We start from the raw sequence: 27,705 nt of genomic DNA, 5'->3' as shown, positions 1-27,705 counted from the left end.
TGGGTGGAGAATTGAGTGGATGTTTAAGGTGATAGACAGAATGTCAATCAGTCAGGTTTCTTTAATATGGATGGCTTTGAGCTTCCCAAGTATTATTGGAACTGCACTCATCCAAGCAATTAGAGACAAGGTATTCCATCACATTCTTAACTTGTGCCTCACAGATGATAGGCAGGATTTGGAGATTGAGGCAACATTGTGTACTGCAGAATTTGCAGCTTCTAACCTGCTCTTGCAGCCACAATATCTTTCAATTTGCAACTTACACAGTCAGGACACTGTCGAAAGTGTGTGGTGCTGGAAAAGCACAGCCAGTCAGGCAACATCAGAGGCGCAGGAGAATTGATGTTTTGCGCATAAGCCGTTCATCAGGGATGAGACTTTTGGGCCAGTGGGGACCCTTCCAATTATCTCTCAACCCCCATGGCCCACAAGCCTCATTCCTGATGAAGGGCTCATGCCCGAAATGTCGATTCGCCTGCTCCTTGGATGCTACCTGACCTGCTGTGCTTTTCCAGCACCCACAGTCTCGACTCTGATCTCAAGCATCTGCAGGCCTCACTTTCTCCTATAATCAGTACACAATTCTGTTCCTTTAATGAAACATAACACTTCGGGGAGAGATTATTACCATCAGTGGGTGGAAAATTACAAGAGAAAATGCTAATTGACAACTCACCCACATTTCCTCGAAAATGCTTAAATTCTTGACTAAACTTACACAGGGATATGGGGGAATGAGAACAATACACTCTAGAAGAGACAAGCGATAGATGGGAAATCCATAAGAAATACTGAAGGGCTTTGTCACAGCATGTAATGAGCCCACCATAAGCAAGGTAGCGGCTTTGGATGTGGGACAAAGGGAAAAAAAATTTATTTCACATTTTATAGAGCTGGCAGCCAGATTCAGTCAGTCAACATCAATACACAGTTAAGAAAATATTTGATGATAAGGGAACAGAAAAGTGGATAGGCACCAGACTTTGACCACCAGCTTATGTTTCTCACTGCTCATGGATGAGGAGAGACTTTGTTAACAATATATTTAGTAATCTGTGCACAAATTGAACATAACAGTTCTCAATGCAACAACAAAAAGGTCACTTAGCCATCAGGTATGTGAAGGGGACCACACAGTAGGAGAGACAAAATGGTTCAAAAATACTTCAGCAGAGCAGCCAAACCATAAATAATCATCTGCACAAACATTACCTATCTACACTAAGACATTGCGGCTGAGGATCAGAGGATATAGTCCAGAGCAGATTGTTTTAGGTGGAAATCATGAAGTTTCTCAGTGAAGAGCAATCAGGCCCTAATTTGGGAAGGGAATATAATTAGCTCGATCTATTGGAGCATCTGAGTGGACCATATGAAGGCAAAATAGCTATCATTAGAGCTGAAGTCTCAAATATGCCTCATTTCATAATAAGGACCAATGAAACCGGTTTCAACCATGGAGACATGGTTTACTTTAAAAGGGAAGTACTTGAAAAGTGGAAAGGCCAGCGAGGACTTACTGGTAAAGACAGAAAAATAACAACATATTACAAAATTGTAAACTCTAAAGGAGTCATAAAAAAAGTTGCAAGGAACTTCTCATTTCCAACCATTTGCATTGCTATAAAGATCAGGCTGTCAAACTGAAAGTTTGTTGAAGGAAGAGTAAATAAGTTTTAGTGATGAAAACAAGCCACATACCAAAAGTGGGTCCTGTATAGACTGTGTCTTTATATTGATCAATATTTTTAATTATCAATTAAAAAAGGGAACACGACAGATTTTAAACCAAAGATTGCTAATGGATTACTGCATGTTTTTTTCAAAGTGGGTAATCTCACCCCCATTGCACAGCCGCTGGTTCAAGTATTAGAGGGAGATGGTGTAGACAAGCTGGAGTCGGGGGAGGTTTATGAAGTATCTCATCGGTCTATGGCCTAGAGACCTGTTAGCAATGACAAAGGCCTTCCGTCTGCCAACAACTTTCTCATTGGTTCTCAGGTAGTTGAACAACTTGGCTGTGAACATGATATAAAAAAGTCATCAGCTCACCAGCAGCTTCAGAACTGTGTCAAGTCTCTGTACCAAAATCTACTTTCAGCCTGAAGAAAATCAATTTAGCATTCATTTAGCAGTCACTTCAGGTGTAATTTGTAATTAATAAGTGGGGGAGTCTTCTACAAGTGTGAACCAGTGAACCCATCAACAGCATTCTAACACAAACAGGAATCATCCCAGACACCCTGTGAACAGGAACCACTGAAATTCCTTCACAGTCTTTCCCTCCATCCATAACACCAAGGTTTTTATGTGTGCGTGTGCCTGTGTATAAGTGGGAGTTTTTAAAGGGAGTAGTTTTAACTAGTAGCGTTTATAACCAAAGGTTTATAATGGTCTGGCAGGGATGTCCAAGACCAAATGCTACTGAAATATAGGTGTTGGAAAATTTATAATTTAAAAATTATTTTAAAATCATTTGTGCTGTGGGAGTTGAAATAAAACTAGATGAGATTGCATCATCTAACCAGTATTTCAACATCTGGTATTTAACAGTGATCTCTTGTTCTTGAATTTCCATAAGAGGAAACATCCTCTCCACATTCAGCTTGTCCACAGCCCTCAGGATCTGGGTGTTTTATCAAGTTACCTCTTATTGGATAATACTGCTATAGCATCACTGCATATTATCACCTTCCTTAATGTTCTAATCTCCAGCAGATACAGACCTAGCATGTCCAAAGTCTCTCTATAAGACAAAGCTCTGATTCCAGGTACTTGTCTGACAAACATTCTCTGAACTGCTTCCAATTCACTTATAGCCTTCCTTTAATAAGGAGACCTATACTGAACACAGTACTCTAGATGTGGTCTCAGCAATGCCTGATATAGCTGAAGCATAACTTCCTTGCTTCTGAATCTAGTTCCCTTTCCAAGGGACAATTTTATTTTATTAGCTTTCCTTAATACTTGCTGTAGCTGCATACTAATTAATTGTTAGCAATGTACTAGTTTACCCAAAAATCTCTGCATCTTAAAGCTTTGCAGTTTGTCACCATTTAGATCATAGACTTCCTTTACATTCTCCCTGTTTAAATTGACAATTCTACATTTTCCCACATTATTTTCCACTTGTCAGATCTTTTCCTATTCTCAATCTATATCCTTTTTGAAACATATTTTTCTTCCAAACTTTGTATCATCAGCAAGTTGAATAACCATACTTTTGGCACCTCAATCTATGACACTTGTATGATTTTGGAAAAGACAGAAGCCTTAGAAGTGATCATTGGGACACGCCACCCATTATGCTGTTCCAACTAGAAAATGAGCCCATTTAGGTCTACTATTTCAGGCTAGCCAATCTTCTATCCACAACAATGTGTTACCTCTTTTACCGTGAGCTTGTATTTTCCACAATAACCTTTGATCAGGCCTTCATCAAATGCCTTCTAAAAAATCTAAGTATAATACCATCGGTTCCCAATGCAGATTGCTTCCTCCAAACATTGATTAAATTCCTTCACAAGACCATGTTAACACTGCCTGAATCTTTTGTAAGTGCCCTGCAATAACACCTTTAATAATAGCTTCACTATGGATGGCGTGCCATTTTCTGCTTGCTATCTCCCTTCCTCTCCTTTTAACAAAAGGAGGAGTCATGGTCACCATTTCCAAATCAAATGGAATCTTCTCCAAGTCTAGAGAGAGAAGTTTGGAAAATTCAAACCAAGGCATCAACTATTTCAATCTGCCTACATTCCATCTGCTTCCACTACGCACTTGGCACATCTGCACATATCCCTTCAGGTCACAACAGGCCATGCCAAGAAAGGATTGGCCACAATGTTTGGGGTTTCTGAGCTTTTCTGAACACCAACAGCAGTAATGCTGTGGAGGTAAATTTAGTGGCCCCCATCTCTCCTCTCCTTACAATGCACCAGAACAGTACTGATTAAGGGAGAAAGAATGGGGGGAAATGAATACAATTTGTGTTTTCAGAGTGCTCATTGAAGAAACCACCTCCCAAGTGCTTGATGATTAAAAGATAAGAAAAAGGAGGAACAAGAATTGAACACTTTGGATGGGCAGGCAAAGACAAGCATAAATGCTAAAAAGATTTGGTCATGAAGCTTGAAGAATCTAAATTGTTCTGGCACTGAAACAGTCTCTATCACGTCACCACAAAAAATGAAACAGGACACACATACGGACACAGCTGGAACGGCCGGGGTAAGCAAATGTCACATTTGATATACAGCATTTCATTTTTAGTCAATCCAGTTTATGTAACCCCAAAAAAAGATCACGTGGTTTCTGCCTGCTTGTCAAAAACCCAACATGTATAATTTGCTTCTCCAGAACACAACCACAAGACAAATTTGCAATTACTTACACAACTGACTCTAAACCACACATCAGCAAACCCAGTTTAGGTCAGTTCTCAATTCTTTCCAATATAAATATAACATGGATGATCAATTAAAAAATTCATCACTCTCAACTAGGAACAGTACACAGTGCAACCGTTAAGATTGGTGCTGAAACAGAAATTTAACTAGAATGTTCTTTACTGAATTGTACCACAGGATTTCAAGTCTTAAAATGCACTTCTAATGCAAGTCCTCATTTAAAGTTGAAGTTATGTTTCCATAAACCACAACTTTAAGTGAAGCTAGTCTTCCCATAAATTTCCATGTTAAAGCCAGAGTTTGGTTCCTTCAGACATTTCTCATCTGAAAAAGAATTCCAATGAAAAAATTGAAATTCTGTATACACAACAGCATTCCAAGCTGCAAGAAAAACCTAGCAAAATAAATGGTTTCACTGAATACAAAAGTGATGGTTTGCATGCGGAATAAACTTCCTGAGGAAGTGGTGGATGTGGGCACAATTATAATCTTTAAAAGACATTTGGATAGATGTATGAATAGGAAAGGTTTAGAGGGATATGGACAAGGAACAGGCAAGTGGGACTACTTGAGTTTGGGATTATGTTTGGCATAGAAGAGTTGGTTTCCGTGCTGTATGACTCTGCAACTACAGTACCACAATCAGTTCTGCTATATTCTGCTGGTTCCATTCACGTGCAACCCTCATGTTGTAAGAAAATTGTGTAACAGCAGCACTATTTAAATTAATGGAGCCAGAATCACATTGTAACAAATACACGCTTTAAAAATTCGTACTTCAGAAACAGTTTCTGCAATTCGTCAATCATTCTATAGCGAATTCACATTAATACGCCTTATAGCAGAACAAGCTGTATTTAGGATTGTTAGAGTGACCAGGCTCCATCTAGTGGCAAAAGTTATTTTTTAAATTGACTGATTGAATGTAATGACAACGTACAGAGGAACCTCAATTATCCGAGTATCGATTGTCCGAATATCGGATTATCCAGAGGAGATCATGAAGTCCCAATAGAAACATCACATGAAAGAGGTGATTCCAACACTGATCACGTTTTTGTTTCCAATGATTAAAAACGAACACAGCTTACTGATATGCTGCCGAGAACAGTCCTGGACATTGATGGGAGCCCAGGCACCGTCTCCAAACGACTGATTGGCTGTCCTTTCTCTCTCTCTACACTTTCACTGGAGTTCTACACAGGGGTGTTGGGGGGGCAGGGGGTGGAGATTGGACAGAGTTAGGGGTTGGATGGGAGGTGGGGTGCCTCATGCAGTGTGCTGCTGCCTAGTCTCCTAAACAGGGAGTGGACTTAGCAAGTGCTCACTGTGTCAATCCCATTGAACTGATTGGGGGCAGGGGAGTGGGGAAAGGCTTCAGCAATGCTGCAGGTCCCTTAGACACAAGTGTGTCGCTGCTCAGAAGCGAGTCCCGAGACACAGTAAGGGAGCAAGGCAGGCAGAGCGAGGATAAAGGAAACTTGATAAAACTCCGAGCCCCAGAGGAGGGGCATTGATTATTGAGTTAATTGATTCAATCATCCGAATGAAACAGTGCCCACCCATCTCATTTGGATAATTGAGATTCCTCTATAATGGGATGTTATCAGGCATCTCTCACAAGACCAGCATTAAACACCCATTGCAAAGTTGGTGGTGGGCTGCCTTCTTGAACTGCTGCAATTCACGTTCTGTCATTAATCCCACAATACTGCTAAGGCTGGAGCTGACTTCAGCCCTCGATGTTGTGCTGACTCACAAACTAAGCTACATACCTTTCATTTTACTATCATTCATGTGCCTAGCCAAATGTCCCTAATGTATCTGACTCTACTACCACCGCTGACAGTGCATTCCACGCACCCACCACTCTCTGTGTAAAGAACTGACCTCTGGCATCTCCCCTAAACCTTCCTCCAATCACCTTAAAATTATGACCCCTCCTGATAGCCATTTCCACTCTGGGAAGAAGTCTCTGGCTATCCGCTCTATCTGTGCCTCTCTTCATCTTGTACACCTTTATCAAGTCACCCCTCATCCTTCTTCACTCCAATGAGAAAATCCCTAGCTCCCTTCACCTTTCTTCATAAGACACGCCCTCCAGTCCAGGCAGCATCCTGGTAAGTTTCCTCTGCACCCTCTCTAAAGTTTTCATATCCTTCCGATAATGAGGCGACCAAAACTGAACATAATATTCCAAGTGTGGTCTAACCAAGGCTCTGTAGAGCTGCAGCATAACCTTGCAGTTCTTAAACTTAAACTCCCTGCTAATAAACATACCATACACCATCTTAACAAACTTATCAATTTGGACCCAAAAATCCCGCTGCTCCTCCACACTGCCAAGAATCCTGCCTTTAACCCTGTAATATGTATTCAAATTCAACCTTCCAGAATGAATCACTTCACACTTTCCCAGGTTGAACTCCATCTGTCACTTCTCAGCCAAGCTCTGCACTCTGTCTTATCCTCCTAGACAGTAGAAGTGGAGAATATGGAAGCCGTTATCCAAGCAACCTTGGTGAATTGCTGCCATGCATCATGTAGGAGGGTGACAGACATTACAACTTGGTCATTAAAAAGGTAGCAACCAGACTGGTGCAATTATTTGCACTGATGGATATCTGCCACTAGATGGACTAGGAAAAATGGAGGATTGCAGATGCTGGAGATCAGAGTCAAAAGTGTGCTGTTGGAAAACCGCAGCTGGTCAGGCAGCATCCAAGGAGCAGGAGAGTGCCTGTTTTGAGCATAAGCCCATCATCAGGAATTTGGGGAGCCCAAGGGGGCTGAGAGATAAATGAGAGTGGCATGGGGCTGGGGGGGGGGGGGGGGGGGGGGGGGGGGTAGGTAGCTGGGATAGTACCCTCCCACCAGCCCCAATCCCCCTCCCATTTATCTCTCAGCCCCCTTGGGCTCCCAACATTCCTGATGAAGAGCTTATGCTCGAAATGGAGACTCTGCTGCTCCTCGGTCGCCACTCTTTAGATGGCCACTAGATGGAGCTTAGGACGTCAATTCAACGTCAGGAGTAGAGCGAACAGTGAAGGGAACAGGGAGTCATAGGGCACAGAAACAGGCCCTTCAGTCCAACAGTCCAGGTCAAACATAATCCCAAACTAAACTAGCCCCACCTACCTACTCCTGGCCCATATCCCATATCTCTCCAAACCTTTCCTTTTCATGGACTTATCCAAATGTCTTTTAAATGGTGCAATTGTGCCCACATCTAAAGCCTTGGTGTTTTTTTGTTGGTGAGGCATTCAATAGGTGAAGCAACACTGAGAAGCAAGGGGGCGGGGGGAATGTCAAGAGCAGCAGTGATGAGGGAGGGGAGGAAACTGATTGGGGACAAGGGCAAAGGTGCTGCAGGGGAGTATTGGAGGCTGAGAGTTGACATTGTAGATATTTATAAAATCATGAGGGGCATAGATAAGGTGATTAGCCAAGGTCCTTTCCCTAGGGTGGGGGAGGTCAAAACTAGGGTGCATATTTTTAACATGTGAGAAAAAGAATTTACAAAGGGCAACTTTTTTTTTTAAAACACAGTTTGGTGTGCATGTGGAATAAATTACAAGAGGAAGTGGTCGATGTGAAAAAAATATTCAATCTGCCTTAAATGGGTGTCCACTTATTTTTAAATAGTGGCTCCTCACTTCGATTCTCCAAGAGGAAACCCCCTCTCCATATCCATTCTGTCAACAGCCCATGTTTCTATTACGTCATTTTTGAATGACAAGTCTAGCCAGACCAACCTTTCCTCGTTAAATAACCCAATGTTATTGGAAATCTCAAATTTTCTCGGAATTTCTTCCAATCTATTTACAGTACTCTAGATGGGGTGACACCAATTCACTGAAGCAAAACCTGGAGTAATGCCCTCCCATTAGCTTTCCCAATTATTTACTGCAGCCTAACTTTTGTGATTTTGCACAGCGACAGCTCTCTAACATGGATATGGAGGCATCAGTCTTGGTCTGGGGTAGACAAAGTCAAAAATTAAACACCAGGTTATCCGTGAGTATGACAGGTATTCATGTGACTTGGCCAACGTTGTCTACCTCGTATGCTGCAGGCAAGGATGTCCTGAGGCATAATATATTGGCGAGACCAAGCAGATGCTTATGACAACAGATGAATGGACAGCACGTAACAATTGCCAGACAGAGCTGTTTCCTCCCAGTGGGGGTAGCCAAGTGGATGGCCTCAATCAGGTTCATGTCGCACCACAGGTGACCCCATTATACTATACACTCTCTCACACAGACACAGACCCTCTCTCATACACACAGTCACACTTTCTCACAGGCATCTACTCCCTCACACAGATTCCCTCTTAAGCGCACACACAGGCACACTCTCTCTCTCTCTCTCAAGGACGTATACACACACACACACACACACACACACCACCTATGAGGTGAAATTATATTTGCAGCTATATTCTATTTTGTTCAAAACACACATGATCTGTAGACAGTCAGTGAACGTGGCATTTTATAAATTCCTGGTTTGGAAAAAAAACCTCATTCCTGATGAAGGGCTTTTGCCCGAAATGTCAATTCTCCTGTTCCTCAGATGTTGCCTGACCTGCTGTGCTTTTCCAGCACCACTCTCTCGCCGCTCATCTCCAGCATCTGCAGTCCTCACTTTCATCTGGAAATAAAACCAGTCTAGCTCCAGTTGGTAATACACACAGACTTGAAACACGGCCTCACACCAAAAATGCATTGTCTGATCAGAGGTTATCACCTTTATTCAGAAAAAAACTGAAGTTATCTTGGGGCAGTGACTTGGAAGAAATTCTGGGATTTACATATCAATCAATCAATCAATCAATCAAAACGTGCATGCCCATTCTAACTGATTAAAGACTTAATAACCATCTAGGTTTGTTCAATACATTTGCACGAATTGCATGACTCTTTGATCTTTTACTCATCTATACTGCATCCAACATATTCTCTCTCACTAGCTGCCTGAGGAAGGAGCAGAGGCACCGAAAGCTTGCAGTTTCAAATAATCTTGCTGGACTCTCACCTAGAGTCATTTAATTTTGACTCTAACATAGAAACATACAATATAGGGGGAGTAGGCCATTCAGCCCTTCAAGCCTATTTAAAAGTCATGGCTGATCACCTAAATCAGTCTCTGCTCCCGTTTTGTCCCCATATCCTTTGATCCTCTTAGCCATATGAACTATATCTACCTCTTTACTGAAAACACTCAATGTTTTGGCCTCAACCGCATTCTGTAGTAGAGAATTCTGCAGGCTCACCACTCTCTGGATAAAGAGATTTCTCCAGAGCTGTCTTAAAACGCTTGCCCCATTATCCTTCGACTCTGACACTCTCGGTTCTGAACTCCCTGGTTATTAAGAATACCTTTCCCGTGTTTACCTCACTTAGCCCAGTTCGAATTTTAAAAATTCTACAGGATCTCCCCAATTCTTATAAACTCCAGTGTAACTGATCCAATCTCTGGCCATAAAAGAGTCTGTCAATCTCTCACCATTAAAGAAATATGATGCCTTTGTTTCTAAATCTTCTGGTGTTATAATACTGGCAAATATCAACTCACAAACGTCAACTTCCATTGTCTGATTGGCCCATTGCTGGAATAACTTTTTTTTAAAAAGTAGTATTGACCTAAAATCAATGGACCACAGATTGAGGCAAGTCCAGAAGATTCATGTGGAGTAAACAAGATGGATTGGATAGCTGTTTTATCGAAACTTAAACCAAGTAATCGCGTCATCCCATTTTAATTCACACTCAGATGATTACTTGGAAATGAGAAGTTTCCAGCTTTTTCTGAGCGGTAGATGTTGTCTTTTTGGACTTCAGCAAAGCATTCAACATGGTTCCGCATAGTAAATTGGTTAATAAGGTTAGATCTGAAAATGTGTCGCTGGTTAAAGCACAGCAGGTCAGGCAGCATCCAAGGAACAGGAAATTCGACGTTTCGGGCCAGAGCCCTTCATCAGGAATGAGGAGAGGGTGCCAGGCAGGCTAAAATCCTTGCCCCCCCCCCCCACCCCACCTTAAAAGTATGCCTTAGAGTTTGGGACTCTTCCACCTGAGCCTGCCTGGCACCCTCTCCTCATTCCTGATGAAGGGCTCTGGCCCGAAACGTCGAATTTCCTGTTCCTTGGATGCTGCCTGACCTGCTGTGCTTTAACCAGCAACACATTTTCAGCTCTGATCTCCAGCATCTGCAGACCTCACTTTTTACACGAATAAGGTTAGATCACATGGGAGCAAGGGGAGCCAGCCAATTGGATATGAAATTGGTTTCAATGCAGGAAACAGATGAGATAGAAGCAGAGTGCTGTTTGGACTGGAGGCCTGTGACCAGTGAAATGCCATAAGGATGAGAATTGGGTCCACTGCTCTTCATCATTTATATAAATGATTTGGATTTGAGTATACGGGGTACAGTTGTAGTAAGTTTGCGGATGACACCAAAACCAGCGGTGTAGTAGACAATGACGATTAACTCAGAGTACAATGGAATCTTGATCAGACGGGCAAAATGTGACAAACTAAGTTTAATTCAGATAAATGCGAGGTGTTGCATTTTGCTAAGGTAAACCAGGGCAGGACTCATAATTAATGGTGGGGTCCTGCGGTGCGTTGCCGAACAGAGAGAGCTCGAAATGCAGGTGCATAGTTCTTTGAAAGTTGAGTCACAGGTGGACAGAGTGGTGTAGGAGGCATTTGATATGCTTGCCTTCATTGGTCAGTTCATTGAGTGTAGGAGTTGGGATGTCATGTTGTGGCTGTACAGAACACGCTGGCAAGGCCACTTTTACTACATTCAATTCTGGTTGCCCTTCTATAGGAAGGATGAGTGTAAAACTTGAGTGTGCGGAAAAGATTTGTAAGGATGATGCACAGGTCGGAAGTTTTGACCTTTAGGGTGAGCCTGAATAGGCTGGAACATCAAAGGCTGAGGGCTGATTTTATAGAGGTTTATAAATTCATGAAGGACATAGGATGAATAGCCAAGAATCTTTCCCTCAGGTGGAAGAGTCCCAAACTCTAAGGCATACTTTTAAGTGTGGGTGGGGGGGGGGGGGGGGGCGGGAAGGGTTTTAAAAAGGACATGAAGGGGTTATTTTTTTCAAGCAGTAAGTGGTGCATTTGTGGAACAAGATGCCAGAGGAAATGGTGGAGGCTGGTACAATTACAATACCTAAAAGGCACCTGGATGGGTATATAAATTGGAGAAAGTGAGGATTGCAGATGCTGGAGATCAGAGCTGAAAATGTGTTGCTGGAAAAGCGCAGCAGGTCAGGCAGCGTCCAAGGAGCAGGAGAATCGACGTTTTGGGCATGAGCCCTTCTTCAGGAATCTTCTTCAAGATTCCTGAAGAAGGGCTCATGCCCAAAACGACAATTCTCCTGCTCTTTGGATGCTGCCTGACCTGCTGCACTTTTCCAGCAACATATTTTCAGCTCTGGGTATGCAAATAGGAAAGATTTAGAAGGACATGGGCCAAATGCTGGCAAATGGGACTAGGACAGATTAGAATGTCTGGTCAGCACAGACAAGCTGAGCTGAAGAGTCTGTTTCCATCTGTATGACTCGGTGACTATAACTTAGTACTTGTCTTTGAGTGCATGTTTGATTTGTTTTTCTTATTCTTCCAGAGGTTATCAGTCATTATGACTCAAGAAAACCTGGTAACTGGTGTTCCTTTTCATTGAGTTAGATGTTGGTTTTAAATTGCTGAGAGATGCTAAAAAGAAATAAGAATTTTGTTCCACTGTCAGCAAGTTAGAAAGAGGAAAGCTGAATCATCCTTCCTCACCAGATCATTGGTTAAAATGCAGAATATAAAATTTGCCATATTGTCCTCCAAAAACTGCTGGGACTGCTTTGACCAGAGATCCTCTCTATAAATGTAAAAGCAATATTGCCTTACAGGCATTCGACAACAATTTGCATTTTTATTGCACCTCTAACAGAGAGATGCACAGCACAGAAACAAATTCTTCGGTTCAACAGTCCATGCCGACCAGTTACCTTAACCTAATCTAGTCCCATTTGCAATCACTTGGCCCATATCTCTCCAAACCCTTCCTATTCATACACCCATCCAGATGCCTTTTAAATGCTGTAATTGTACTAGCCTCCACCACTTCCTCTGACATTTCATTCCATTAAGACACCACCCTCTGTGTGAAATGGTTGCTTCCTACATCCCTTTTAAATCTTTCCTCTCTCACCTAATCTACACCGTCTAGTTTTGGACTCCCCCACCCTGGGGAAAAAAGATTGCAGCTATTTAGCCTATCCATCCTCATAATTAGATTGGATTAGATTCTCCAGTGTGGAAACAGGCCCTTCGGCCCAACAATTCCACACCGAGCCTCCGAAGAGTAACCCACCCAGACCCATTTCCCTCTGACTAATGCACCTAACACTACGGACAATTTAGCATGGCCAATTCACCTGACCGGACATCTTTGGACTGTGGGAGGAAACCGGAGCACCCGGAGAAAACCCACACAGACACTAGGAGAACATGCAATCTCCACACAGACAGTCGCCCAAGGCTGGAATCGAACCTGGGACCCTGGTGCTGTGGGGCAGCCGTGCTAACCGCTGTGCCACCTATGATCTCATAAACCTCCACAAGGTCACATCTCAAGCTCCAACACACCAGAGAAAAGTGCCCTAGCCTATTCACCCTCTCTCTCTCTCTCTAACTCAAACCTTCCAACATCCTTATAAATCTTTTCTAAATTAAGTGCCACATATCATTTACAGGACTAGTAGCAAAACAAAAAATGACATAATGCTCAGTTAAACTGGTATCACTGATTAAGACAGCATTTATTTCCTTTCCCCAGTTACTTGAGAAGGTGATGGTGAATTTCCATCTTGAACGGCTACTTTACATGGGTGCAGAGCCACTAACAATGACCGTGAAGAGGGAGTTCCAGCATAGTGGCCCAATGACAGTAAAGGAATAGCAACATAGTTCAAAGGTCAGGACAGTGTGGGGCTTGGAAGCGAGGTAGTCATTGTTCTCATGCATTTGCTGCCAAATGGGAGGGTTTATGAGTCTGGAAGCGGCGATCAGAGGAGAATCGAGTTCTGGCACTGCAAGTTGCAGATGGCACATACTGCTGCTACTGTGCATTGATGATGGAGGAAGTGAGCATGGAAGGTAGCAAATAGGGTGCCAATCAAGCAATCTGGATGGCGGCATGTTTCTCAAGTCTTTCTGGAAGTTTAAACATCAAGGCAAACAAAGATGTTCCATCACATTCCCAACCCAAATGTCAGGACGCAAGTGACAGTTGATAGCACTACAGGCAACCTCTTCTGTTATATTACTGATAGTCAAGTCAACTAACAGGTTGGTAATTGGCTGGATGGTTGTGTGGGGACACGGAAAATTCTGGACCACAAGTTTATATTAGATTAGATTCCCTACAGTGTGGAAAGAGGCCCTTCAGCCCAACCAGTCCACACCGAGCCTCTGAAGAGTAACCCACCCAGACCCATTTCCCCTCAGACTAATGGACCTATGAGCAATTTAGCATGGCAAACTCACCAGACCTGTACATCTTTGGACTATGGAAGGAAACTGGACCACCCAGAGGAAACCCATGCAGACACAGGGAGAATGTGCAAACTCCACACAAGCAGTCGCCAAGGCTGCAATTGAACCTGGAACCCTGCTGCTGTGAGGTACCATGCCACCCCAAAGTTGTCACTAACGCTGCTTGAATATTGGCAGGGTCACTAACTATTGCATCTCAATTGTCCTCAGCTGTTCCTCTGTATCGTATGGAGTGAATCAAATTGGTTGAAGACTGGATTTGTGGGAACCTTAAAGAGGCAGAGATGGACAGCTCACTCAATCTGGCCAAGGATTCAGGCAATGTTTAAACGTTGTCTTTTGCACTGATGTGCTGGGCTCCCCCACTGTTAAAGGTGCTGATGTTTGTGGATTCTCTGCCATCCCCCTGTTTAATACTTAACTATCCACCATTATTCATTAATAGATCCACTGGTTCACTTCCGTCAGTCTTAATGTATGCTGTTTGACATGTAGGAGGTGCCAGGTTATAGTTCTATCAGAGTGACAATTCATTTTTAGGAATGCTTGGTACTGCTTCTGGCAAATTCGAGAAGACTCGGTGGAGAAACAGGCAGAAAGAGGGAGAGAATGAGGCATTTCTGCTAAAAATTATGTCATTTAGGAACTAGGAAACAGAAGGCGCAGTCACAAATGGTGAGGTCATGGAAAATTGGGACCAAGCGAGAGACTGGGACTGAAGCAGCTCAGAGATCTTAGGGGCTGGAGACTTAAAGGAAATTACACAAAGAAACAAGAAATTTGAGAATAAGGACGCAAATTTTCAATTTAAGTTGTCAAGGAAATAGAACTCTTGAAAGTTGGGCTCGTTTAGGATGAGCAGAAATGCATGAAAAATGGAAGGTGCAAGGATGACTGGGTAATCATTACGTTGGCCAAACGTAAAAAGAGAAAAGCTTTCTAGATTCCATCTTTGGTTGGTTTAGAGTAAATTGCTTTTAACCAAAGTATCTGTCTAGGTTGGGGTGGTGGTATTATCAATTTAGAAAAGAGGATTTTAAATATTCTTCACAATTCCATTAATCCAATTTTGTAGAATCTCAGAATTGTAACAATGCAGGAGGCCATTGGCTATTCACGTCAGCAACAAGACCAGGTGCCATTCTCCTATTTTCCTGTAATGTTGAACACTATTTCTACACAAATGATCACCTAATACTCTCTTGAAATGTCTCATTGTAACCCCCTCGTTCAAGAAAGGATCAAGACAAAAGATGGAAAATTATAGGCCAATTAGCCTAACCTCGGTTGTTGGTAAAATTCTAGAATCCATTGTTAAGGATGAGGTTTCTAAATTCTTGGATTAGAACAAGTCAACATGGATTTAGTAAGAGGAGGTTGTGCCTGACAAACCTGTTGGAATTCTTTGAAGAGGTGACAAGTAGGTTAGACAAGGGAAACCCAGTGGATGTGGTCTATCTAGACTTCCAAAAGGCCTTTGATAAGGTGCCACATGGAGGCTGCTGAGTAAGGTGAGGGCCCATGGTGTTCGAGATGAGCTCCTGGCATGGATTGAGGATTGGCTATCTGACAGAAGGCAGAGAGTTGGGATAAAAGATTCTTTTTTGGAATAGCAGCCGGTGACAAGCGGTGTCCCATAGGGTTCAGTGTTGGGGCCACAGCTGTTCGCATTATATATTAATGATTTGGATGAAGAGACTGGGAGCATTCTCGGAAGTTTGCAGATGATACGAAGTTAGGTGGACAGGCAGGTAGTACTGAGGAAGTGGGGAGGCTACAGAAGGATCTAGACAGTTTGAGAGAGTGGTCCAGGAAATGGCTGATGAAATTCAACGTGAGCAAATGTGAGGTCTTGCACTTTGGAAAAAAGAATACAAGCATGGACTACTTTCTAAACAGTGAGGAAATTCATAAAGCCAAAGTACAAAGGGACCTGGGAGTGCTAGTCGAGGATTCTCTAAAGGTAAACATGCAGGTTGAATCAGTGATTAAGAAAGCGAATGCAATGTTGTCATTTATCTCAAGAGGGTTGGAATATAAAAGCAGCGATGTGCTACTGAGACTTTTATAAAACTCTGGTTAGGCCCCATTTGAAGTAATGTGTCCAGTTTTGGGCCCCACACCTCAGGAGGGACATACTGGCACTGGAGCGTGTCCAGCAGAGGTTCACACAGATGATCCCTGGAACGGCATGTTTAACAGGTTTTTTGGGCGGCACGGTGGTTAGCACTGCTGCCTCGCAGCACCAGAGACCCGGGTTCAATTCCCACCTCAAGCGACTGACTGTGTGGAGTTTGCACGTTCTCCCTGTGTCTGCGTGGGTTTCCTCCGGGTGCTCCAGTTTCCTCCCACAGTCCAAAGATGTGCAGGTTAGGTGAATTGGCCATGATAAATTGCCCGTAGTGTTAGGTAAGGGGAAAATGTAGCGGTATGGGTGGGTTACGCTTCGGCGGGTCGATGTGGACTTTTTGGGCCGAAGGGCCTGTTTCCACACTGTAATGTAATCTAATCTAATCAAATCTAATCTAAACATATGAGGAACAGCTGAGGATGCTGGGATTGTATTCACTGGAGTTTAGAAGGTTAAGGGGAGATCTAATAGAAACTTCCAAGATAATACATGGCTTGGAAAGGGTGGACGCTAGGAAATTGTTTCCGTTAGGCGAGGAGACTAGGACCTGTGGGCACAGCCTTAGAATTAGAGGGGGGGTCAATTCAGAACAGAAATGCGGAGACATTTCTTCAGCCAGAGAGCGGTGGGCCTGTGGAATTCATTGCTGCGGAGTGTGGAGGAGGCCGGGACACTAAATGGCTTCAAGGCAGAGATTGATAAATTCTTGATGTCACAAGGAGTTAAGGGCTACGGGGAGAATGCTGGTAAGTGAAGTTGAAACGCCCATCAGCCATGATTAAATGGCGGAGCGGACTCGATGGGCCAAATGGCCTTAATTCCACTCCTATGTTTTATGCTCACTCTGGGAGCCGGCTCTGAGCTAGCTGGGGTAACTTCACATCCCATGCATGTGTAAATAAAGGCCGACTTGGTGAGGAGAGGCTGGTTTCTGTGAAGACATTTCACCCACCGTCACCCCCTTCCTGATCACGAATCTGAGAGAAAGCATGAAAGGAGCATCACTTGGAATGACAGCTGTGAATTTTCACCAGACCGTAGTCACAATTTTTTTTTGGAAAAGGAAACAGTATAATTCTTATGACGGCATAGATAAGAAAATCTGGCAATAATCACGTTACCCCTTGTGAAATACTCGAGGGGTGGTAGCTGGGAACCACCCACATAAAAAACGGTGTTTCATGAGGGACAGTGGCTTTGTAATAAGATTTGTCACTGATCAAAAACGTGTACAGGACCCTTTCAGCACAGACAGGAACACACATACAGCAGGCTGGCTGTGAAGGTTGAGTTTCATCTACGTCAATCAACTAAACTTTCAGAAAACCACACACCCCACAGAAAACCACTCTCCGAAATAAGGGGAAAACATGAGCAAAGAGATTACACTTCCACACGATGCTGCCGTCGGCTCTGCGCCACTCAAATAGCCAGCTGCTTCTTTTAACACAAACCTGAGTTTTGTCTAACAAAGCTCATTGGGAACAAAGCGGTCCATCTTGTCAATCAGGTACGGAGTTTCTTTGTCTTCAAATCGCTTCTTTAAAAACAGATCGAGCACTGGGACTCGCTAGTTGAGTAGAAGCTATCATGTTTACACATTAAAACTAAACCTTTTATTTTGAAAAGTGCGTGATGTAGAAAAACAACTGGAGTAAATTTCAAAACTTTATTCACAAAAATGAATTTGTGAGCCAAAGCCAAAACATTCAAAGCTGGTGATCGTCTAGGGTTTTTCTTTTTGCTTTGCGTACGTGAAAGACATATTGACAGATTCTGTTAACAACATGCCTAATTGGAGTGCTTTGGCTTAATATTTCTTCCCCTTCCACCCCCCGCCACTCCAAGCAGTTGGATTTATTTTGTCAGCATGGGTTGTAATTTTTTTTTTTACACATCAGTTTCATACACAGCAAATGTCTATAAAACATTTACATGAAGGGTAGGATGGGATGGTGTAGCTGTATTGAGGATGGCCTGTGTTATGAAATAAAGGGCCTGCAATCCCACAGAAATCCAGCTAAATCTGTCACCAAATGCAAGAAAACAGACATGGCCAGAGCCACCAGCTTGAGAGGACAGTGCAAGTTTGAGTTGTTTGAAACAACAAAAAAAACAGGAATTGCTGGGCAGGCAGCATCTGTGAAGAGAAAGCAGAATTAATGTTTCCAGTCTACTGAATCTTCTTCAGAAATGATTTGGAGATGCCGGTGTTGGACTGGGGTGTACAAAGTTAAAAATCACACAACACCAGGTTATAGTCCAACAGGTTTAATTGGAAGCACACTAGCTTTCGGAGCGACGCTCCGAAAATCACCTGATGAAGGAGTGTCTCCAAAAGCTAGTGTGCTTCCAATTAAACCTGTTGGACTATAACCTGATGTTGTGAGATTATTAACTTTCTTCAGAAATTGTATTGTGATTGTCGCCTTCCAGCCCCTTTCATCATTTTTAGAACCAGATTATGGGTTTCTACATGCGTGCTAAATTTTAATTACTGCAGTCTTACCTCAGCCTTGCTGAGGAAGTGAGTCGACGTGCAGGTTGAGTGGAATGGCCGTGCTTACCTGTCCAGGGATGTACAGTCTGGATGGGTTAGCCACAGGAAATGCAAAGGGACAGGGAGAGGGGAGTGCAGTGGGTCTGGGTGAGATGACCTTTGGAGGGTTGGTGTGTCAGGCTCTGTAAAGTACAGGAGACAATGATACACAGAGATCTAGAGACACATTGGGCTTCGCGGTGCAGGGGATTCGAGAATTCTATGTGGGTTTTGTTTTTAGTATCCTATGAAAAACATTGCTACCCTTAAAACACTTTTGCTTTCTTTTCCTGTGAATGCATAAGACCAGCAATACATAGTGCATGAAAATGAATTCAAATCACTCTCCTTATCATCAAACTGCCCGACACGCAAAACGTTTGCTCCATTTGGAGGATTTGTTGCTTGCATGTTCTTTATTATTGCAGCCACCACAATGTTTATCTGAACCCTAATCTATTTCACTTCCTTCTGTCAAGCTGTGGCAACAACTTCTGTTTCTGTTTCACTGATTTCCTTTTCGCAGAAGCAAATACTTAAAAGGCTCTCTGCACATTGGTTTATAGAGAAATGTTCCTTAAAGAAAGAAACGTACTGAAACATCAACTGGAATCGCTAGGCCATTGTAAGCAAAGTACTACCATACGAAAGTCAAACACTCAGCAATGAATGAACAGGGGAGGGACGAAAGGAACCTCGAACTGAGCTTGAAAAAGTCAAGGTTATACTTGTAGCAGAGATGCCTTTGATAGTAGGGGCACTGAAACAGACTTAATATTGCTCATAAACACGCATACTTCTGGTAATCTGAAACAAAGCAACTGCCTATCACGCACATGAGTAATAAGGGAAATTCAGTCCGAGAGTACACTGTAACTGGGAATGTACAATGTGGTTGGTATGTAAAAGAACTTTAATAACGAAACGACAGGCAAGAAACCGGTATTTAACTTCCAGAAAGGTCATTAATAGCATCCCACTAAAGTGCAGGTGACACATTTTCTGAATCATCAAGCATTTCCGACAAGCTGCTTCCTTCTAAGGGAAACAGGGGACAGTAGGTAAATAGCGTACTTCCTTTCTCAAATGTAGATGAGCAGAAGGGTTTGGGGACTGAAGCAGCCAGACTCTTCATTGTTCAGCATTCATATCCTATTCTGAAACAGAACAACAAAACCAGATGCAACCTTAACTGCACTTACAGGCTGCTCTCCAGGTCAGTAAGAATCTCTCAACTTTGGCTTCACAAACCTATCAAAGTGCTTCTCTATCAATTGTACCTGACTTCTCATAGAAAGTCAGAATTGCATAAATAATGAAATGCCTTTGACATTGCAAGTTAGTTTCTGGAATGATTTACAATCTCCCATTTGTGTTTTCTACTTCAGGTCCGAATACTTTTGTTGTGGTCAGCTGCACACCATGAGTTCTGTGCCAAACCGTTCCCATACACCATGTGTAATCAATAATAATATGGAACCTTTTACTTATTTTTATTACTTAATCTTTCTGATTGGTATTATTGGGAGTTGCATCGCACTTTGGTCATTCATAAGCCAAAGGAAAGCCAGAAAATGCCTCAACATCTACTTAATTAACCTGCTGACTGCCGATTTCCTACTGAGTCTGGCTCTGCCATTCAAAATAATTGTTGACCTGGGAGTTGCTCCATGGGGTTTGAAAATCTTCCACTGTCAGGTTACAGCGTGCCTCATCTATGTAAATATGTATTCATCGATTATTTTCCTGGGCTTCGTTAGCATAGATCGATATATTCACCTCTCAGGAAACTCGAGATTCCAAAGGATTCAAGAGCCAGGTTTTGCAAAAATGATGTCTCTGGTCATTTGGGGAATGGTCCTGCTGCTGATGGTGCCTAATATGGCAATCCCCATCAAAACCATAGAGCCAAAACCTCTTCTCAAGTGTGCAGAGATCAAAATTACACTGGGGTTGCACTGGCATGTCCTTACCAATTTTATCTGCATTGCAATATTCATGAACGTTTCGGCGATGATGCTGACCTCCAACTTCCTTGTGGTGAAGAAACTGTACAAAAACAAGGACAGAGAAATGCAGAAAGATGTCCAGCAAACTCTGAGGCATGTTTTCATACTGACTGGCATCTACATAATTTGTTTTGTCCCATATCACATTGTTCGGACTCCGTACACGCTCAGTCAGTACAAGCCGGTGGGAGACTGCACTGTGCAGCGATCCTGGTTTCTGGCAAAGGAATGCACCTTCCTCCTGGCCGTCCTCAATCTCTGCCTTGACCCCATTTTGTATTTTTACCTCTGCAAATCATTCCGGTCAAAAATTACTCAAACGTTTGGATTGGCCAAAGAGATGAAACACAAGAAAAGGGAGGCTGAACAGGCAGCAAATGAGACCAACTTGACATTGTGTAATTAAAGTGGACAGTCACCTATCCATTCTGTTTTTTATGTCCCCCAAAACTATACTAAGAAGAAACATTGAAACAAATGGCACAAATTTTGAGGTTTAAAAGGAACGTTTGAAGCTTTTGCTGTGATGCTACAATTTCCTCAGCAAATAAACTGCATGAAGAAGAAGAAGAAAAACCATACTGACAACGTTTTTACTTTGGGGAGTTAGAGAGTTTGTGCTTGGGTCGAAGTTATAAGTCTACGACGCAAGGTAAACTATTTCAAGAAAACTTGCTTGACAAAAGAAAAATGCTGTGTGGAAAGTGCACTTGTGACTACCGATAGATTATATGATGCTTATGACTTTTGAAAAAGATTCTGCGCAATGTGTGCAACACTGTGGACTAATGTTATTCAAGTTTAAGTGTTATATATTGTATTTAATGAAACTCAAGCTGAATTAAAGAGGTGATTGAATAAACAATTGTCATAATGGTCAGGATAACCACTTGAGGAGCAAGTGCCTCCCCCATGTGGTCTCCAATTTCCTAACATAGTCAAGGATCATTTAAAATTTACAAGAACTCAGTTCTGTGGTGACACTTTGCATGGCTGTGGAGACTGGATCCTTTATTAGGCAGAAGTTGGTATAAGTGTGGGAAAGGAACAAGCAAAATGAGTCACCCACTTAAAAGAAACAGGAGCTGGCTTTGCTCAGTGTTTGCACGTTGATCTTAGAAGCAGAAGTTGATGGGCTTCAATAGCATAGTCTAAACTGAAAGCTTTTGTGATGAACGATTAAAACCCAGGGCTGCCCCGCACCAACTAAAATCCATGTCAATGGTTCCACCACTCAAATGAAATGGAGGGTTGCTTATCCCATTGACCTGATCAACACATCTTCCATATTCAATACTAGCAAATAGACTAATCTCATTTAATCTTTCCAGTGCTCTTGGGCTCTCATTGTGCCCAGTGTGGCTGTTAAATACCCTGCACAACAGAGACTGTACCTCTAAAGCTAATCAATTGGTTTATAAAACGACTAAGGCTCACGCTCAGAATCTGACTCAGTGTAAATGCAACCCCTTCCTCAGTGTACATTTTAAAGCTCTATTGCAGTTTTCTATCTGTCAATCATTACAAAGCAAGGGTAGACATTGTGACAAAGGATGTGTTTTTAAAAACAAAAGCTGAGGACACAAAAGGACAAAAAAATTAAAACAGCAGAGCCATTTTTTTTTGAAGAAAATGAAAACTACATTTCCTGCCTAGCTTTTAAAATGTGCAACAATTATTAGAGAAAATAGCTGCAGGCTTTGTTTGTACATTGTTGGAGGTCCTGCACTTTGTTTGAGCAAAGACCTTTTGATTTAACTCAGTGTTATTTTCCTCTCAGTTTGTACAAACTGCAGATTTAACAATTGCAGTGAATGCAAAGGCAATCACTTGCCAAATCTGGCTCACTCTAGTACAGTGGTAGTGCCCCCTCCCTCTAGAGCAGGTGGTCAAGGTTGAAGTCCAGCATGCCCCAAATGTGTCATATCTGAACAGATTAATCAAATTATTTCTACCTTTCCAACTCAAATTTATTGTTTTAATTCCTTCTTCTCCTCCCCTTGCATCTACTTTCTAACCAACCTGTTCAAAGGTATTACCACTGCTGAAAATGTATTGCTGGTTAAAGCACAGCAGGTTAGGCAGCATCCAAGGAACAGGAAATTCGATGGTTTGGGCCAGAGCCCTTCATCATTCCTGCCTAACCTGCTGTGCTTTAACCAGCAACACATTTTCAGCTCTGATCTCCAGCATCTGCAGACCTCACTTTTTACTCAAAGGTATTACCACACCTCTGGAGCAGGTGGAACTTGAAACCAGGTCTCCTGGTCCAGATGTAGGGACACTACCATGTGCCATGAGAACCCTCCATCTTCTCTCTATACTAGGTGTTAAATTGATGAGCAGTTTTCACTCAAAATTGATACTTGTTAGCACTATCCATGGTAGCTCTCTATAATCAATCCCTATTTAACTCTTCAGCTAATCATATTTACTGATATGGTAAAGAAAGGCTTTTTTTCAACATTAGTTGCAGTGTCTTCCTTTCTGGTCACTTATATCCCACTCCCTTCCACCCATGCCTTTTGCCTGAAGTCCTTTTAAAAACTAGACGAGAATTGTTCTGAACAAGTATTAGTCTTACCTATATCATGGAGAGCAATGGTTTGAAGAGTAACAGGGGTTTTAACTCCAACTGAGCCATCCCACACTTGGTGTTGGTATGGTAACTCACGGCAGAATCCTATTATTTCACCCTCCCATCAGGCTATGGGGCAGCTAATCAGAGACTCTGAACATTTACACCTGCCTCTCACCTTGGATTCCTCTTGACCTGTCCTTGCTGACATTTTCTGTTTCTACAGCAGCTCCCGAGGGTCCGTGAAATTATAAGACCATAAGACCATAAGACACAGGAGTGGAAGTAAGGCCATTTGGCCCATTGAGTCCACTCCGCCATTCAATCATGGCTGATGGACATTTCAACTCCACTTACCAGCGTTCTCCCCGTAGCCCTTAATTCCTCGAGACAACAAGAATCTATCAATCTCTGCCTTGAAGACATTTAGCGTTCCCGGCCTCCACTGCACCCTGTGGCAATGAATTCCACAGGCCCACTACTCTCTGGCTGAAGAAATGTCTCTGCATTTTTGTTCTGAATTGACCCCCTCTAATTCTAAGGCTGTGTCCATAGGTCCTAGTCTCCTCATCTAATGGAAACAATTTCCTAGCGTCCACCCTTTCCAAGACATTATGTTGGCAAGATACCGAAGTTAAAATGAACACTGGCATTTGTCGTGACGCAATGCTTTTTCTTTCCCTGAAGTGGGGCAAACAGCGCAATTCTGACTTCAGCTGGTACCAACAAAGAATCTGTGGCTGCCTATCAGCCACCAACCAGATACAGAAATGAAAAGGTTGTGCAGTCTGGAGTTTAAAGAAAAGTGGCATGATTGGCAAATTGCCAGAGGTCTTCTTCATCCCTAATTAACCTTGAGAAGGTTGTAGTCAGAGATACTTTTGAACGACTGGCTGCCCATCCTGTCATGACTCTCTGGGATAATGCACTGGAAGCCAAGGCCCAGAGCTGTCACAAAAGTTAAAAGATTTTATAAGTTCACAAATTTCCCAAATGTATCAGTCTTTTAGATTAAGGTTGACAAAAAGCACAAGACAGTTTTCTGTACTTGACAAAAATTCAGCGATAATTATGAACCATCAGTGTATAATTATTAGTTGAAAGTCTAACTTACTTACAAAACCCCACTTACATAGACAGACACACAATAATAACATGGCTATAATGGAAAGATGGAAAGGCTAGGAAGTCAGTTTAATGGCTGCTGTCCCCCAGGGGGTGATCCTCTTAATTTGTCAGAACCTGCTTTTTGGAAGACCAAAAGGTTTTTTGGCCATCTTGTTTATTGTAAGACGTTACAGCTTACATACAGATGTTAGATTAACTATTCATTTTAATTCAGCAATTGGGAGATTTCTGTTAACTATTGTTGCTCGGAGATAGGAGGTAAAGGTGAAAGTATGAGGTAAAAGGTAGTAAGGTCACAGATCAGCCCTGATCTTATTGAATGAAGGAATAGGTTGGAGGGATAAAATTCTCTTATCTTGTCCCTCTTAGCAGCCTATGGATAATAAAACGAGCAAGGCCTAAAAACACACCAGGAGGTCGACAAATTGACATATATAATAGAATAGTCAGAAGGCTTGTGTGCACAATTGACTGTTCCACAAAAACGAGCTCAGACTACCGCTGAGAAAGACACCGATGACTATTAAATGATGTATTATTAGCTGGCTGTCTAACTACTCTATGTCATCAAATTGTCATTACCCAAGTTAAAATCCCACACAGAGAAACTCAGCTGTTATACACACATGTACCATCAAACATTTGTATCACACAGTATATCAGGAAATGGTACTCTGCTGACCAATTTTAAGCAGTTACAGAAGACTGAGCACACAGCACCTGAATTGAAAGAATTCTGTGTGCAATGTTTGGGCAAATGGCTCAATCTAGCAGAATCATTGTAAGCCAAGTACTACAAATGTACTTTGCCTCCCAAATAAGCAAATATACAGGTTGGTTCAGAATTGGTTTAATAAAAGGTGGCGGCCAACAACAACCCTTACCTCCAAGCAAGCTGTACATCTTAAAAGGCTTTATCATTTTGTCAAGATTGCAATTAGGCTTCCAAACTCAACAAGTGCCCATTTCTTTACAACACCCTACCATAAATTCATCAGCAATGTCTCAGTAATGTGAGCAGAAGCAGCCTATTGTATACCCTGTGTTTTGGGCCATTTCCCTTTAACCTGCAATCGCTACCGATGATCCTTGCACACATTGGTCTACAATATTGTCAAGCAGCATTCGCAGCAATTCAATTTCTCGGGCATCTTGACGAAACCTTTGTTTTGAGATACTCCGGTGGATACAAGGAAACCAGGTCGCAGTACTTGTGATAACTTAAGCACAAACTTGCATGGAGCCATGCGTTCTTTTGAAAAGTACACTTAAAACCCAACCCCCTCCACCCCCATCGCCCCACATGCATTTGGTCTGAAATTTCAGATATTATGCCTAAACATTGACAGATTCCACTGAAAAGATTATCACATTAAAGATGCACAGAAAGGATTATGGTCAAATGGTCTTCTCAACAGAGAAAACTTAGCAACACTGAACTCTCATTCATTCATCCAAACTAAGCACTTGACCTCTCAAGATAATACAGTCAAACACTGACATACAATCTGATAAAACCTTTTGTTGTGTGTTCCTCATCTGCCTTTGGAAACATTCTTCTGATGGGTCCTGGTACAGTAGTTCCTTACCTGGGGAATGGGGAAGTGAGTGGCATATTGAAGGTGGCGAGGGTGCTCATAAGTGCATGGGAAGATCAGCTCCTTCTGCTTCTCTTTTCTGATTGGCTTCTCATCTCTTTGGGCACCTTGTTCCAAGGAAGGGTTGGTACTGTGCTCACAAGTCAAAGAATCTCCAGGCATTGGAGAGAAAATCTGTAAATAGAATGGCCAATAAGGAAATTAGCACTTATAACTAAATCTAAAACTAATAATAAAGGATACAGTCTTACACTTTAGAAAATAGGAGGAGGCCACTCAGCCCTTCTAGCCTTCTCCACCATTTAACATGATCATGGGCTGATCATCCAACTCAGTCTCCTGTCCCAGTCTCTCCCATACCCTTTGATCCCTTTTACACCAAAAGAACATAACTGTGATAATCTCACTTTATGCCAAGCATTCAAAATATTGTAAACATTAAGCATGTGTCATAGAATCATAGAAACATACTGCATGGAAACAGGTCACGATTAGAGGGGTGCTGGAAAAGCACAGTAGGTCAGGCAGCATCTGAGGAGCAAGAAAATTGATGTTCTGGGCAAAAGCCCTTCATCAGGAACGCTCGGCTTTTGCCCAAAATGCCAATTTTCCTGCTCCTCGGATGGTGCCTGACCTGCTGAGCTTTTCCAGCACCACTCTAATCTTGACTCTAATCTCCAGCATCCAACTCCGCTTGCATGAATACCGACCCTTCAAGCCAACCCATCCATCTGACCAGATTTCCTAAATTAATGTAGCCCCATTTGCCAGCATTTGACCCATCTCCCTCTCAACCCTTCCCATCCACTTGCCTTTTAAATGTTTTACCTGTAAACTCCTGTAAAAGCAGCATGTAATCAACCCAAAATACTACTATGGGGATGGATTAATTGTTTTCTTGAATATCCACAGGTTAAAAGTTCTTGATCACATTTCTGACAGTTTCTAAAAAGTATGTTTTTGTGGGAGTGGAGTTTATTAGCCACCTCTCGTCACCCTGGAGGTGGTGGTCTTTTGGGAGCAGTAATCATTACATTCAATTCAGAGCATGACCATACTGGTTTAAGTTTACCTGATAATGACAGGAAACTTCATTACCAACAAGCATCAGTGAACAAGTTGGGTTTTGTGTTTAAAAGATAATCTAACCAAGTGGGGAGGCGATGCCCTAGTGGCACTGTCACTGGACTGTCAATCCAGTGAATGTGATAGGGGCCCGGATTCAAATCCCGCACAGCAGATGGTGGAATCTGAATTCAATACTAATCTAGAATTAAAAATCTAATGGTGACCACAAATCAATTGTCGATTGTTGGAAAAACCCATCTGTTTCGTTAATGTCTTTTAGGGAAGGAAACTGCCATCCTTACCCAGTCTGGTCCACATGGGACTCCATACCCACAGCAATGTGGTTGACTCTTTACTGCCCTCTGGGCAATGAGGGATGGGCAATAAATGCTGGACTGGTCAGTGATGCCCTCATCCCATGATTAAATAAACAGTTGCCAATTTCACAGCCTTTCTTTCAAGATTAGGATGGATACACATAATATTCTTTGAAGGTGACCCATACAAGGGGAAGGTAACAAAATACTTTTAAAGGACTATCTTAAAAGTGCCAAGTCACAGGAACTGGAGTAGGATATTATGAAACATATAAATGGTGTTCTGAAGAACAGTCACTGGGCCTGAAACGTTAACTCTGCTTCCTCTCCACAGATGTTGCTGGAC

At 42.4% G+C, this 27,705-nt stretch overlaps 2 protein-coding genes across 6 annotated transcripts in view; one reads left to right on the top strand and one right to left on the bottom strand.

Annotated features, from left to right (window-relative positions):
* The window catches only part of LOC132821781 (mediator of RNA polymerase II transcription subunit 12-like protein), a 604,412-nt gene that overhangs the window by 411,338 nt on the left and 165,369 nt on the right, over window positions 1–27,705 (bottom strand). For all 5 annotated transcript variants that reach the window (XM_060834551.1, XM_060834553.1, XM_060834556.1 and 2 more), the window contains exon 15: window positions 25,966–26,148. In XM_060834551.1, coding sequence (XP_060690534.1) covers window positions 25,966–26,148 — 183 coding nt within the window. The remainder of the gene's footprint in view (window positions 1–25,965; window positions 26,149–27,705) is intronic.
* Window positions 17,350–21,515, top strand: LOC132821433 (G-protein coupled receptor 171-like). Its single transcript, XM_060834019.1, has 2 exons — window positions 17,350–17,632; window positions 20,050–21,515. The coding sequence occupies exon 2, from the start codon at window positions 20,084–20,086 to the stop codon at window positions 21,074–21,076; it is 993 nt and encodes a 330-aa protein (XP_060690002.1). The 5' UTR covers window positions 17,350–17,632; window positions 20,050–20,083; the 3' UTR covers window positions 21,077–21,515.

This window comes from Hemiscyllium ocellatum, chromosome 13, assembly GCF_020745735.1.
Source record: "Hemiscyllium ocellatum isolate sHemOce1 chromosome 13, sHemOce1.pat.X.cur, whole genome shotgun sequence".
NCBI classification, from domain to species: Eukaryota; Metazoa; Chordata; class Chondrichthyes; order Orectolobiformes; family Hemiscylliidae; genus Hemiscyllium; species Hemiscyllium ocellatum.
The sequence above is the reverse complement of the archived record's forward strand: the minus strand, read 5'-3'. Positions and strand labels throughout refer to the sequence as shown.

Bases quoted from the DNA above. Each gene is read 5' to 3' on its own strand.
- LOC132821433 (XM_060834019.1), top strand. From the start codon at position 20,084: ATGAGTTCTGTGCCAAACCGTTCCCATACACCATGTGTAATCAATAAT.